The sequence below is a fragment of the Eublepharis macularius genome, chromosome 1 (assembly GCF_028583425.1).
Source record: "Eublepharis macularius isolate TG4126 chromosome 1, MPM_Emac_v1.0, whole genome shotgun sequence".
Lineage (NCBI taxonomy): Eukaryota > Metazoa > Chordata > Lepidosauria > Squamata > Eublepharidae > Eublepharis > Eublepharis macularius.
Window position 1 is genome coordinate 120335379 of NC_072790.1, and position 15170 is coordinate 120350548.

General features: G+C 43.3%; 1 protein-coding gene across 1 annotated transcript in view; it reads right to left on the reverse strand.

Annotated features, from left to right (window-relative positions):
- TXLNB (taxilin beta) overlaps window positions 1-15170 on the reverse strand; it is a 42788-nt gene that overhangs the window by 13109 nt on the left and 14509 nt on the right. Inside the window, exons 4-7 of the mRNA XM_054993454.1 lie at window positions 14017-14187; window positions 12335-12529; window positions 11690-11809; window positions 7852-7926 (exon numbers count right to left, since the gene is read on the reverse strand). Of these exons, the coding sequence (XP_054849429.1) occupies window positions 7852-7926; window positions 11690-11809; window positions 12335-12529; window positions 14017-14187 (561 nt within the window). The remainder of the gene's footprint in view (window positions 1-7851; window positions 7927-11689; window positions 11810-12334; window positions 12530-14016; window positions 14188-15170) is intronic.

Below are 15170 nucleotides of genomic sequence, written 5' to 3' on the forward strand. Positions count from 1 at the left end.
TTTTAGGGGGGGGGAACCGCCAACCAGATTCTGAAACTCAGCGAAGGGGAAGAACGAGCCTTCTTAGCTTCAGATCCCACCACTCCTTCGCGTGCGCTTGTAGTAACAGAAGGGATTCGCTTACTTGCAGGCTTTCGCCTAATTCTGCTCTTTGCCGTTTTCCATGGCCCGGCAGCACTCGAGGCGCCGCGCACATCTGCCGGCCTCCGTAGGGACAAACGGGCAATTAACCCCCCGCATTGATTCCGGGGGGCTCTTCCCGCAGCGTCCCGGACCCAGCCTCCCTCACTGGGAGTTTTGGGGGCTAATCTTCGCAGATCAGCCGCCCGGACAGGGTGCTCGGGCGCTTCCTCTCGGACCTGCGAAGAGGAGCATCCGACATGGCTGAGAAAACGAAACCGAATCCTTTTGTTAGTTTATTTTATGTGGAAAATTCCAGGGTCTACACCGTCCCAGTTTTGGTGAAAAATTGGTATAAAACTATGAGGTTTCAAAGTTTCCATTTAAATTATTATTTGAAGTTAGTGCAATTTAAGCACCCATGAATGTCTGGTAAAGTAAATGTTTACTGTGGATAACTTTCTGATCTAAAAATGGTCACTGCTTTCTCAAGTTAAATACAGCTGAAACTGTGTGCATTGCAGTACAGTAAGAGAAGAGGGATTTTATATATGTCTCAGCATAAAAGGAGTTAGTTTTGATAGGGTTTATTTTGTATTTTTTGCCGTGTTTTCATGTTGCACAGGAGTACTGTGTTGTATCCTTGCACTTCAGTGGAAAAGCAAAAATGAAAGGAAATAAAATTTGCTGCCTCATACCTGATAGTGCAATCCTAAAGAGGTCTACTGAACTCTTAACAAAGTTTACCATTGGGGCTTACTCCCAGGAGAGTGTTCTTGGGATTGCGCTGCTAGAGAGGTTATGTAATGAAGTTATTTTCAAAAAATAAGAAATTCTAAACTAAAAAAAACCCCTTTGTTTTAAGAGAATAGTTAAGGCACCTATTCTCACATGTAAAAAATCCATGGAAATCATAAGATGATTCTGTCACCTTCTATGGTATAGAAAATACCATGTGTGCAGTATTGACCTGTACTGCTACTTTTTCTTGCTCTCTTATCTCAGATCTCTTCCTTGGCCCTTGTGAGTGCAACACTGAATGTAGGCTCAGTAATCTATAAATGTTTGATTGGAATTTGGTTACATGGTCACTGGAAGGAACAACAAAGCAATTTGTAAAAAAATATTTGAAATGCAAGGGAAAATATGATTCTTAGTGTAAAGGAGCAAAGAATGTTAGACTGCCATCTTTGCATAGCTCAGCTGGCACAGAAATTATGGTTGCAACCGTTGCTTACAATTCACATGTATGGAGATTGGGTGAATTTGCAAGGACCTAAACTCTTTTCTCAAACTGAAGGGATATTTTAATTTTCAAGCATAGATTGAATGCACATGTAGCAGTACTTTTTACTGTTATATTCTATCCTGCCCCTGCATTCCAGGAGGATCTTTAATCTTCTCCTAAGCTCCTAAACTGGCATAGAGACCCAGAGTCAGTGTGGCATAGTGGTTAGAATGCTGGACTAGAAATCAACTTCTGTTTCCTGCTCTGCCACCTGGCTTCCACTGAGAGCAGAACCACAAGTGACAAAAGGCACAGATTGGACACTTGTCAGCTTCCCTCAAGTTTTGATGGGAAATGTAGGCAGCTTGGTGGAATGTTGGACAAGTGACAGTTGAAAAGTCCATTGGGCAGCAGTCAGAGAGCCAAGCTTCAAGACTAGGATGCCTACATTTCCCATCAAAACTTGAGGGAAGCTGACAAGTGTCCAATCTGTGCCTTTTGTCACTTGTGGTTCTGCTCTGATACACTTAATATTGGATACCAGTTTCTATGTCAGAAGATATTTTGGTTGGGTTAAGCAATATGGGCTGCTGTCTTGAGTTTTATGTCTACTGATTTTTATGTTTTTTAATGTGATTTTATTGTGATTATATTACGTGATATTATTAGCTCTGAGTCCACTTACAGTGAAAGCAGACTATAAATTTAATTAATAAATAAATCCTTGGGGAGAAAAGTGGGCTATAAATTAAAATAAATAACAATATCTCAGTTGTTCTTTGAGAGTCAGATAATAATAGCATTTGATTTATATACCACCCTTCAGGACAACTTAACACCCACTCAGAGCAGTTTACAAAGTATATTATTATTATCCTCACAACAATCACCCTTTGAGTTGGCTGCGGCTGAGAGAGCTCCCAGAAGCTGTGACTGACCCAAGGTCACCCAGCTAGCTTCAAGTGGAGGAGTGGGAATCAAACCCAGTTCTACAGATTAGAGTCCTGCTGCTCTTAACCACTACACCAAACTGGCCAAGGTTTTTAGAGATGTATGTACATTCATATTTTTTGTGTTCCACTGTTACCTCTGCTCAAATAGGTTTGCTTGTTTTCTTTTTTTAAAGATACAAAAAACCTATTTACCAAAGGCAAAAGTGGGATGTTGACACATCTTGAAAAAGGATCCATCTTTCAAACTTCCTCAACTCCCCCCCCCCAAAAAGATGGTCTCCAGAATGCATTTTTCTTTCCATCAGAAGATAAACATTGCCTTCTGTGTGTACAAATACAGAAAAGTCATGTAGCATTTTCTTAGCCTTGTTATTTATTGATTTTGCTTCTTTTCCCTACTTCACTCTGGTGATTTTCCTTTTGATACACATATTGGTTTCTTTTATCTACATTTGCCTCCCATGTCATACTTTTCAATAATACTTACTTCTATCATTTTTTTTTTGCTTTTCCTATTTATCTTTTTTCATTTTTCCTTACAGCCACTCTTTCTTTGCTCCCTACCCTATTCCTTTTTCTTCTCTTCCTATTTTTTCTGATCATCCCATGCATAACTGCTACTCGGGGGTGAAGATCCACAGTGTTGTATATTGATCAAATCTTATAAACTCTCTGTATATGAAACTTGTATAACACTATACAGCGGTTCTGTGTTCAGTTGCCAGCTTTGCAAAGCACTTATGTGTAATATGGTTGGCTGAGGGGGTTGAGTGTGGAGTTACTGAAGAAGGAGCAGCCAGAGAATGAAGTAGGAATATGCTAATTTACTGCATAGCTCCAGTCTCGCAGATCATAAAGGTCACCTTACAGCAAGATATTTCATGCAACCAGCAGTTTCTCTCCTGAAAATATCAGTTTTTATTTCTGGCTTTCAAACTGACTGAGCTTAAATAAGAGAAGGCAATGTCTGTCCAGAGTAGTAGTCAGGGCCAGAAACGTATCTGTTTTTATTGTACTCCTCTTTTTCCTGATGAATAAACTGTATTGTCAATTCCCCTCACCTCTTTTTACTGTCTTACAATGAAGTATAATCCAAGTTCTTTTTCATTTGTCTGTTTTCTTAAAGCAACTGCTGTCCCTTTGGATGAGGAGCTGTAGTTCAGTAGAAAAGTACATGCTTGGCTTGCAGATGGTTCTGGGATTGAGCAGGGCCAAAGAAGAGTTTTCCACCGTTTAAAATGGGAATAGCTATGGGGGGAGTTAAGTTTCAATGAGTAAAGCTAAGGGTTTTTCTGCAGGTTTTTTGCTGGAGCTATGCGTCTTAACTAGACATGGGCACAAATGGGGAAAAAAAATGAACACGCTGTTCATAGTTCGTTACCATCGACTAAAACAGATGAACAGTAACGAACATGTCTAGTTAACGAACATGTTTGTTATTTGTTGTTTGTGGGGGCCAGAATGGCCCCCGTTGGACTTAGAGAGCCCAAATTCACAGGGAGTGATCAGCAGGCTCTCCTCCAGCCATCACCCAAGTTTGGTCAAGAGTACAATACGGATCTTGGACTTATACATTCCCAAATCCAACGCCCCCAGGAAACTCCCATTCAATATAACTGGAGCCCCCAATTGACTTTGGCCCTGTGTACAAGCGGTGGACTCGAAGGCAGGCTGCCTCCCCTCTAGGGGGTGGGTGGTTGCCACTCACCGGTGGTACCCCCCATGTGCCTGCCTGCCAGGCCTCCCAGAGGCTACTTTCCACCTCGGTATAGAGGTGGGTGATGTTTGCATCTGCTGGCCCTGGTGAGCTGGAGGAGGCGGTGGCATGCTGCCTCCCCTCTAGGTGGTGGGGTGTGTGGCCACTCGCCGGTGGCACCCCCCATGTGCCCACCTGCCAGGGCTCAGAGAACTTGATAATTCCAGCATTGACTGGAAGGAGGGTGATCTGTGGCTGCCAGGCCTGGCAGGCTGGGAGAGGTGGTAGCATGCCACCTCCCCTCTAGGGGGCAGGGGGTGTGGCTGCTCACCAGCGGCACCCCCATGTGCCCGCCCACCACGCCTCAGAGAACTTGATATTACTGGCATAGGCTGGAAGGTGAGGAATGTCGGTTGCTGCCAGGCCTGGTGGGCTCAGGGAGGTGGTGGTGTGTTGCCTCCCCTCTAGGGGTTGGGATGTGTGGACACTCAGCAGAGGCACTCCCCCATGTGCCTGCCCGCCAGGCCTCAGAGAACTTGATATTACCAGCATAGGCTGGAAGGAGGGTGATGTCGGTGGTCGCTGGGCCTGGTGGGCTCGGGAAGGTGGTGGTGTGCCACCTCCCTTCTAGGGGTGGGGTGTGTGTTGATCGTCGACAGCACCCCCCATGTGCCTGCCCTCCAGGCCTCAGAGAACTTGATATTTCTGGCGTAGGCCGGAAGGAGGGTGATGTGGCTGCTGGGCCTGGCGGGCTCAGGGAGGCGGTGGTGTGCCACCTCCCTTCTAGGGGTGGGGTGTGTGCCAATTGCCAACAGCACCCCCCCCCATGTGCCTGCCCTCCAGGCCTCAGAGAACTTGATATTTCCGGCGTAGGCTGGAAGAAGGGTGATGTCGGCGGCCTCCAGACCTAGCGGGCTGGGGGAGGCAGTAGCGTGCTGCCTCCCCTCTAGGGGGCGGGGTGTGTGGCTGCTTGCCGGCAGCAACCCCCATGTTCCCACCCGCCAGGCCTCCCAGAAGCTACTTTCTGCCTCGGTATAAAGGTATGGTATAGACAGGTTTCTCAATAGACAGGTGCACAGCTGTATGAGATAGATGTATAGGATAGAGGGATGTGTGGATACATTGAATAGCTGTATTGGATTGACAGGAGAGACAGATACCGTGTACAGGGATATTGGGGAGACAAGTGGATTGCAAAAATATCTGCGTTATTCCATCATTAGAAATTGGAAGAAAGGAACCAAGGGTGGGAGGTGGGGCCTGCCCTTAACATGCAGAAGTGGAGGCTCGCGTGCTGGCCATCAAGGTGGTGGAGGATGCCTTCCTCCACATTGTGGGGGAGGCATTGGTTCCCATAGGAAAGGAGATTGTGGGCAGACAGGTAGGTGCCCTCATGGGGAGCTGTGGGCTGCCCCCGGCATCACCCACTGACCTGCCTTCACAGACACGGCAGTCTATTCAGCATCAGCACCCTATGGAAGATGGCAGTTCCACAGAATCCATACCACTCAGAGACACCTCACCTGTGCAGGCAGTAAGTAGTGTAGGCTGCCGCCAGCATTACCCTCCTTCCTGCCTTTGTGGAAAGGACAGGATGGACAGGACAAGAGAGGTCACAGGGAGGAGTCAGGGTGGTTCCAGAGAGGGAGAGGTCGAAAGAGGGATCGAGTACTTGTACGGGAGAGGAGGACAGAGGCTTCCTGGCTGCATTGCAGAGCAGGACCAGGAGGACCCCAACATTTGCAAGGCATGAGCTGAGAAACCCACTGAGCTTCTCTTAAGTGGAAGCGAACATCACCCACCTTCCTTCCTTTGCGGAAAGGACGGGATGGACAGGACAGGAGAGGTTGCAGGGTGGGGTCGGGGCAGTTCCAGAGAGGGAGAGGTCAAAAGAGGGACCGGGTACTTGTATGGGAGAGGAGGACAGAGGCTTCCTGGCTGCATTGCAGAGTGGGACCGGGAGGACCCCAACATCCACCATGTTGGATTGCACAGACTGCTCTGGGAGAGGCTTGTCTGCCCCTCCTGTGTCGAACTGGAGACTGCCGCCAACATTACTCACCTTCCTGCCTTCATGGAAAGGAAGAGAGTCGCAGGACCAATTCCCCCCATGCACAGGGGGAACAGCAGGTGCCCATGGATAGGGGTGCACCATGCAGCACAACCATATCAGCAAAAGCTTTTGAGTTGCCCCTCGTGCCCAAAAACGGCAATAGCTGACAGCACCCACCTTCCTGCCTTTGCGGAAAGGATGGGATGGGCAGGACAGGAGATGTCATTGGAAAGGGTCATACTTGTTCCATCCAGGGGGGTGAGGTTGAAAGAGGAACCGGGAACTTCTCTGGGAGAGGATGCAATGGGCAGGACAAGTTGTGGGGAAGGGTCGTATTGGCGCCATCCAGAGAGGGAGAGGTTGAAAGACGGAACGGGAACTTGTCTGGGAGAGGAGGGCAAAGGGTTACCAGCCATGGAAGCAGCTCCGAGAACTGAGGGGGGCTAGAGCCCACTGCGGAGGAGCTTGGCCTAGAACCACAGTAGACTGGGGTAGCTCAGAGCCCAGGTAGGTCCAGGTCCATGGAGGAATATCCAAGTACAGACGAACGCAACGAACGGGGCTTGCGACAAACACTTGTATCACAAACAGCTTGTTTGCGAACTGCCGAATGGTCTATTTGTGGCTTTTTTGTGTTCGTAATGCTGTTCGTGCCCATGTCTAGTCTTAACTGCATCGGATTTCCCTGTCCCTTACACCCAGAATCACTTACATATGACCACATGAAGCTGCCTTATACTGAATCAGACTGTAGTGCCTATTCATACTGGCAGTGGCTCTCTGGCTTCTCAGGTCTTTCATGTCACCTAACATCTGATACTTTTTGCTAGAGATACTGGGAATTTAACCTGCATGCCAAGCTGGTTTTTGTTGCCAGTCATTACTCTTCTAGTTTTCCCATTTTCTCTCTTTTTATTTTCAGACCAGCTTTGCTGTGACTTGAGGGGAAAAAAACCCAGTAGGGTGTATAGGGGAAGGGAAAAAACAATGCAAGTTGCTGCAAAAACTTGATGTGGAAAAGCCCCAAATAGGTTGAATCCTCTGAAGGGTTAAATCCTCTCTTCCCCTCCCTGAATCAGGGAATACACAATTTGTTTTATGGATGGAGATTTATGATCTTTGTCATGTCTCTTGTGACTCTCAGGGACTGGATAAGCCCTTTTTCTTCTTGAATCAATACTGAGCTAGATGTACCAGTGATCTTACTAGGTAGAAGGCATCTTTGAATGTTTACTTTGATACTTAACATGGAATACATTTCCTAGGCAACATGGAATGGTTCATTAAAGGAAAGTATCTATATTTGCATAATTTATTCTATTAAGCATAGGGGTTTTTTTTAGATTGCAGAATTATGGACTTGCTACAAGTTAAGGTCACTGCAAAGGACATGTACCTAAAGTACTTTGCACTAAAGGAAGGAAGAATAAGAATCAATGGACATTGGGATTAGGAACAAAATAAGAAACTTCCAGGGAAGGATGGGGAATCCTGCTTGGTTGAAGGTCAAAATCAACTAACATATGAATGTGATATTGCTAACCATCAAAATTCAATCTCTCTTTTATCATAAGTAGTCATGAATGTGTTCCCTCTTGTCTTCCCTTATGACATACATTATGGATTACTCCATGCAAATACTTCTGGTGTTAAATAAGGTACATGCTTCTGTTGATCATATTGATCTATATTAACAGGGTGAGAGAAACAAGCATACATGGCTACATAGACCCATGTTTATGTGTCTGATGTGTTAAATATGGAAAAATAAAGGCACACCATGCTCTCTCCTCTCCTTCACCTGGGCTTGAAGAACCGTTTCCTGTTCCTTCAGCATTTTTGCCTGGAGCTTCCACTCTGCAGCTTGGTTGAGTAGCTGGGTTTGGAATAAACAATAAAAAATTGCACTTCATTTCAATTAAAAGTCCTTGGAATTCAATGAATCTTCATATTGTCTAGGACCTTTCAAAAACCACAGTAAATCCTAAAGCAAATCCTATATACACAATGGCCTTTGATGTGGTTTTGGAAATGCTAGAGGGTTTTTCCTTCCTTTCTTCATCAGAGGAAAAACTACAGAGATTAAAATGAAATCCTGCGGGGGAATTACAAGTGGGTTGTGTTTAATGGTATGAAACAAAACTCTGAATAGCCTCAGGACCAAGTCGGTTTTCAGGCTAGTCGTTAATCCAGCAAGCTACTTGGGGGCTTTAGTATTGCTTAAAATTTCTCCAGGGCAGTGTTGTCACATATTTCAGCTGAGACCCTGTAGAGGTCTCATGTCAGATACAAAAAGCCTCTACCATAATCAAACAGAACTGATGAGGCAGAAATCGTTTATGCATGTAATCCATTGTGGATTACTAATGAGTTTTTCTTCCTTTTATTAATGATGTCTTACAACAAAATTATTTAAGTTATTCCTGTAGAAGAATAAAAATCCAGAAATTAGCCTGTAAAAAGGGGGGGGGGGACTGCAAGCAACTCTCTGAATTAGCAGTTGTGTGTGTGTGTTTTAAACATACAGCCTAAATTAATCTTTAGAAACCAACTTGGCCAGCCAGATGCTATTGGTATTTTTGTTGATAAAATTTGAAACAGAAACAAGAGAGGACTTAAAGCAGAAACCAGTTCAAAAAGAATACATCACGATTGAATGAAGTTTTTACACACACGGGTTGATCTTATGTTCTTGTTTGTGCCTAGATTTACAAAAATGTCCAAAGAGTCTTGTTAAGATTCAACTGCTTGAGGCTAGGCTTAGTACAGAGGAAGATTATTCTCTTCCCTTCCCCCCAGCAACTTCCCTATCCAAGCTGGTTCTCTAATTACGGCTTACTACAATGTAGTAAGTAACTAAGGAAAAAGAGTTTTCTTTCTAACTTCTTATGCTTACAAACAATTTTCATTGCTGTAAGACAGGCCCTATGGGGCTACTATCAAGGTGAATTTATTAAACATGGCCAAAGGCAAGATGCCAGTTGGTGTAGCCCAATGCTCATTTGCATTCCTAATGGTAGCAGATGTTGCTGCAGCTGTAGGGAATACAGGGACTTGCAGAGCCTATTATTCATGAGACTCCCAGACAGACAGGAGCATAGTAACACGCGGCCATCACCCAAAATGGCAGTCCTGTGTTGTATTCTCACATCCCAGGATATAGTTGTGGAATAATATATTACAGTAGATGTAGCGCTGGACTAGGGTACAACCACCCTCTCAGTCATGAAGCTCCCTGGGAAACCTTGGGCTAACCTTCTCTCAGCCTCCCCAGGTTCCTTGTGGTTGTTTGGCAAAAATGGAAGAACCATGCCTCCCTGAGTTCCTTGTGGGAAGGTTGTCATAAATACTGTATTTATTTTGTATCCTACTAAGCATTTTTGCATCTCCACAGCTATAGCTGTGGTTGGCTTGGGCAATCACACAGCATGATGATATCAGGGCACTACTAACTTGTACTGTGTGATGGAACTGAAAACAGAGAACTGAATACTTGTTGGTTTGTGAGTTTAAAAAAATTGCAGCAGTTCATGTTTCTTCTGAATCTTGCCTTATTCCATAGCTGCATTTAGAAGGCCACTTAATAAGCCATTCATAAATTTACAATCTCAACATGACGTAGGTTTCTCCTCATTGCCTGAGATATTTTCCCATGAATCACTAAAGATCCAGGATATCATGAAACTGCTGCAGTTATCAGGTGAATTTGATAGTCTCTATCTATCTATTTGGCAACCAATTCAGGAGCTAGGGATGGCTGCAACTTTTTCATCTTCTTGGGCCCTTTGGTTATCCTCACCTGATACAACTATGCTGTAAAAATAAACTTTTCCAGAGCATCTGCAAGCTAGAAAAAACTAAAACTAGAACTTTTTCTCAATGTATTTTTAAATAACCCTAAGGAAGGGAAATGATCCTGGGATCTGCTGCCTGAAATGATTGCTTCATGCAATGTTGCTCACATAGATAGCGTTAAAATGGATCAGGCAGATTCATGGAGGCTAGGTCCTTCAGTGATTACTAGCCATGGTAACTAAATGCTAATTATCTCGTATCAATGCAAGGCTATGGTCCCTGAGAGGGGAAGAACAAGTTCCTGAGGTCCTGGTCACTCTGGGGGTTGATGGAGTATTATGCTTTCATGAAGCTCCTGCTTTCCTATGATTCCTTGGTTGACTATGAATGAGGTATATGTGTTTGGTTGGCGGTGGAGAGGTTCCACTGGGAATCTTTGACTGTGGTCCTGACTCTTGGAAGCTCTGGGCAGGCTTGAGCTGGTGTCATGGCTAAATATTCTGGGATCAGCCCCAAACTTCATTTGTGTGTGTATATGCTGGAGCTGATCCTAGGACTCCATTTCCTGAAATGGGTTCATGTTGTTTCATAGTCTCTCAGTGCTGAAACTAAACTGAATGGAGTTTTATGAATTAAGGCCTGCTAGGAAAATTTGAAGGCTGGGGGCATCATAGTATGAAGGTAGTTCTGTTTCACCAGCTAGCAGAAGCTTATAGGGGGGTAGGTGGAAATTAAACTGTATCATACACTAGAAATCCAGTAAAACCATCTAAAAGCAAGATATGTGAATAACTGAAAATGTGTTTTCTAGTGTATAACCTAATCCACAGCATATAAGGATAAATGTATTGCACTGTACATTAGCTTTAGTAATGTGACTGCTGTTGCTTCCTCAATCATGTTATGCACACAAATATTTAAGAGGAATGTCTGGAGTCTCTAGAGGAAGTAGAAAGGCCACTGGGAGGCAGCAGAGCTATTCCATTGCAGTTCTTTTAAAGAAAGAGAGGAGAGGTGCATAACATTTGCAAATGAAGTCCTAGGGAGGATTCAGAGAATCTGCTTAGTGTACAGGTGGGTTCCTGAAAATTATGACACGTTAAAATTTTTCCACTATAAACATATAATAAAATAGTAGCCTCCCATGTTTATAATGGATCTAATCCTTTGTCCTAGCCAGGATTCTAGAAATCATGATTTTAGGCTATGCTACAGGATTAGACAGCAGATGCTTTAGGAAGAAGAATCAGAAGCCACCTTACAGTCTGTTAATATGGAATCAGAGACAGACAAACATTGTCCAGTGTTTTTGTCCTTTGAGACCTTCATGTCTTGTTGGCTATTCTTTTTGAATGTCCCAGGGGCCAGTAGCACAACTGAACTCGTGTTCAAATTCTTTCTTAGCCACGAAGCTCACTGAGTGACCTTGGGCCAGTCACTTTCTCAGCTTAAAGGACATTAGGGGTTACTGTGAAGATAAAAATTGGATAACCTTGTGTATTCCCTTAGCACCTTGGAGGAAAGATAGAAGATAAATATATGCAATTCTCCAAGGAAGCATCTGATCCATAATGTTGGAGAGGAACCATAAGTCAATCACAGAACATATGCCTTGGTCCCAGTTCAGTCCCTGATGCCTCTCTTTACAAGATATCAGAAAGCATTGTTGAGAGAAGACCACCACCAATCAGAGTAGACAATATTGGGAAGACAGTACCATATACCAACATGGGCCTGAGAGTGCCTGGACAGGAGACTACTGAGTGTCCTACAAAAACCGGTCTCAAAATGTCAAGTTGCTATTTGAGTTGATCTATGCATTAGAAAACATTAAACATAAGTACATATTCCTTCTCTCGCTGATGTCGCTCCTCTGCTTCTTTCATCATTTCCTGTGACTGTTCCAGTTTGGCATCCACTAGTTTCTGCTGAAGCTCTCGGTGCTTAAATATCTTATCAAGGTGCTAGAAGAAAACAGATCATCATGTACTTTATTTTTAGATTCAGCAGTTCTGGCGCCTACACAGTCAAGTAAGTGGTTGAAAACATCCTTTTTACCACAGGACATAATGACATTTACTACTGAAAGTGTTCCAAAATGATGACTGAATATTAGTCTTACGTGCAGGCAGTAAAAGTAGAAAACACTTGTCATACATTCAATTATTTTTGCAAATACATTTCTAACTATGCTGCATTCTCCACTCCATGTAATAAACAATCAAATTAATAAGCCTACGTTCATGATACATTCAAATTGGTTTTGCTCTGTATATTTTAAATTTTTTACAGCTGCTCTTCAAATACGTAGTGAATTGAGAAGTGTTATTTGAATAGATACAATGCTTGTGCTCTCTCTGCGGTTTTAGAGTAGCCGATGAGTGCTAAGGAAAATGAATGTTCTGAAAGTGCATTGGAGACTATTGCAAGAGACCCAAAACCAGTTAGTCCTTGCACATTGCGTGTGTTGAAGGTCATACAGCTCTCACCTCCTCTCTTACTTCATACTGATCTATGATGCTTTTCAATTTCTCTGCCAGCTCTGTGTTTTCCTGGCACAGCTTCATGTTTCGCTCACTTTGCTGCTCAATCTGTGCTTGGATATCATTCAGTGTGCCTTGGAAGTGATTGGTGATCTCCTTCCTTTTCTCCTCTTCCTCCCTTGCTCTTTGAAGAGTCTCTTCCTGTGTTCAAAGAGAGAAAAATTAAAGTGAATATAAGAAACTTACAGAAAATTTAACTTCCATATTATTTTATTGCACCAGATTAGCATCGGGGCAGATGAAGTGAGGCAGAGTAGCTCCAATGCACCACTGTAACTTTGAAAGGACATGGCATGGGAAACCCAAAAAACTGTCTCTTCTTACCAGCACCTGACTGTTTATTGGCTATGCCAGTTATTTCCTGGCTACATGGTGATCCTGTTAATCTGAGTCAGTGCAAGCTTATTTTATGAGTTTTTACTGTCAGTGGTTGCCCTCAGAAGAGTGATCATTTTGTGCGCTGGCATTTGAATGAAAGCTCTCAGTGGTAAAATACTTTTAGTATGAAGAAAGAATGGCACTTGGCACCGCGACACCATCAGTTCAAAAGTCAGAGATCAGAAGGGTAGTTTAATGTAAATAGTATTCCTCTAATTGGGTGGTTTTGGGTCTTAAGTCCACGAGGAGTAAGGCAAATTTAAAATGTCTCAAATAAATAACCGTAACTGAGTGCTAGAAAAGAGAATGGCATTTTGGCATGAAAAGTATCCAGATAAGTCTCTCTCTTGCTAAAGAGATGTGATCTGAAGTTGAATTGAGCCAAGCTGAGGATAGTCATTAGCTATTTGTAGATTCTTTTCCTCTCTACCCTTGCAAATCTTTTTTGTACAGAAAGCAGAAGAGGATAACACAACCTTCCTTCAATCAAGTGTAGCAGAAAGCACTATAATATAGCACTTGTTCTACCTATTTTTTCATTGGTGACAGTACAGGCAAAGCACACAGAGATGCTGGATAAAGCCACCACTTTCTAACTTAAGGATATCCCAGCACTGCTGGTTCAATTCTTTTAGAGTAAAACTGGAAAAGGAAAAATAGAATGTGACTGGTGCTTTGTGCACTGATATAACTCCTTTTTCTGTGGGATGTATACAGCTCATGTTTTGTTCAGTATTTCTTTTGTCTGCTTACATGCTCATGGATGTGTACCCAAGCTCTCCAAAAAGCCCTACTAAGCTTATCTTTTAGCACATCCAGATGACAGTTTCCAGTATGGCTGATAATGAGGGGAAAGATGCTATCTAGTGTGGAGTCAGTCCTTTTGTGCTACAGTGGGTCCACCTGCATTTACCCTTTCAGAGCCCAACCTCCTATTTGGAGCTATAGCACTCACTAATCAGCAAGGAGCCAGCTCACTCTTCCTGTAACATGGATGTCAGGCATGCTCAGTCAGCAAGTCCATAATTCAAAAACATCTCCGCCAGGAAGTTCTTATATGGCACATCTGCACTGCTTGAACGTTCAAAATAAGTTGCACAGTCATCTGTGATACCAGAGATCACAGAGTTTTGTGTTTTCTTAAGCATGCATGGAATTCTTCATCATATTTCAGGACCAATTCCGAGGATTCCTCAACTGGGAGCCAGGAGAGTTTAAACAGGTCAGTATTATAGACGTGTTTGACTCACCTTCAAGGTTTTGTTGTGTCTTTGGAGCTCCCTGCAGAGACTCTCCAGTTTGCTCCGGGCAAGGATGGCTTTGCTATGTTCACTTTGCAACTGGTCTTTTTCTTTTATAAGCTGTGCCTGCTTCTTCTGCAGATATTTTAGCTTTTTCTGTTCAGTACGATGTTCTTCCAACTGTGCAGTCAAATGAGGAGAAATAAGCAACAACAGCAACAGTGGTTCATTATGGGAAAATGAACTCTGATTTGCAAGAGAGAACATTTTATTTTTTAGTTGATAAGGATAGAAGTGGTCCTTATGATAAAGGACCACTGTTATTGGAACTGAATCATAGGATCCAACCTAATGCTTTTTTTTAAAAAAGAAGCACATTTGTATGAATGCCCGAATATTTTCAGAATCAGGAGGAGCTGACATTTAGGATATAATTTTTTTCCAGATACCCGTAGCCCATGTGGACCAATCAGATCTCATACTACTACCTAAATGATGGTGCTATAGCAAATGCTTCTGTTCAACCACTGTTTCTCTGCAATATAATCATTTTCTTTGTGGGCAAGCCACAGGGGTTACCTCTAGGAAGCACAACTGTTGTGAGTTTTTGTTGGGATTTACAAGTGTCATTCTCTTCTGTCATGAAAGAGTTAGCATGAGGCCAGCCAGATGTCGAGTTTTTCTTCCCGCCAGGGCAAAGGGGAGTTGCATGCTTAATGAACAGATCTAGGATTGATTATTGGCTGACCAGGTTTATTGGGGGCAATTAACATTATTTCCTTTTACTTAGGACACCATTGCTCTCCGGTGAGTTAGACTGTTATCTCCAGCATGTAAGGATGTAGGAACTAAGTTAGCTGTTCTTTATTTTATCACCAATGTAACCTTTATTATTTTACCCTGTATGTAGTAAACATTATTTTAGAAGCTGAACACACATCTGTCTGTGATGCTTTATCTACTGTGCAAATTCTCTACTCTGCAATTGTATTTTACCCAGCACTTTCCCTCTCAGATACATATGCCAGAGTCACATACATGAATTAGGTTTCACTATTGGATGGTGGCCCCATGACTTGCAATTCCAATTAGCTGGAAAATAAGTGGCCTGTCCCGGTCCTGTGTCTTGAACAACAGCTTGGTAGGCAGAAATCAGCAAGTGA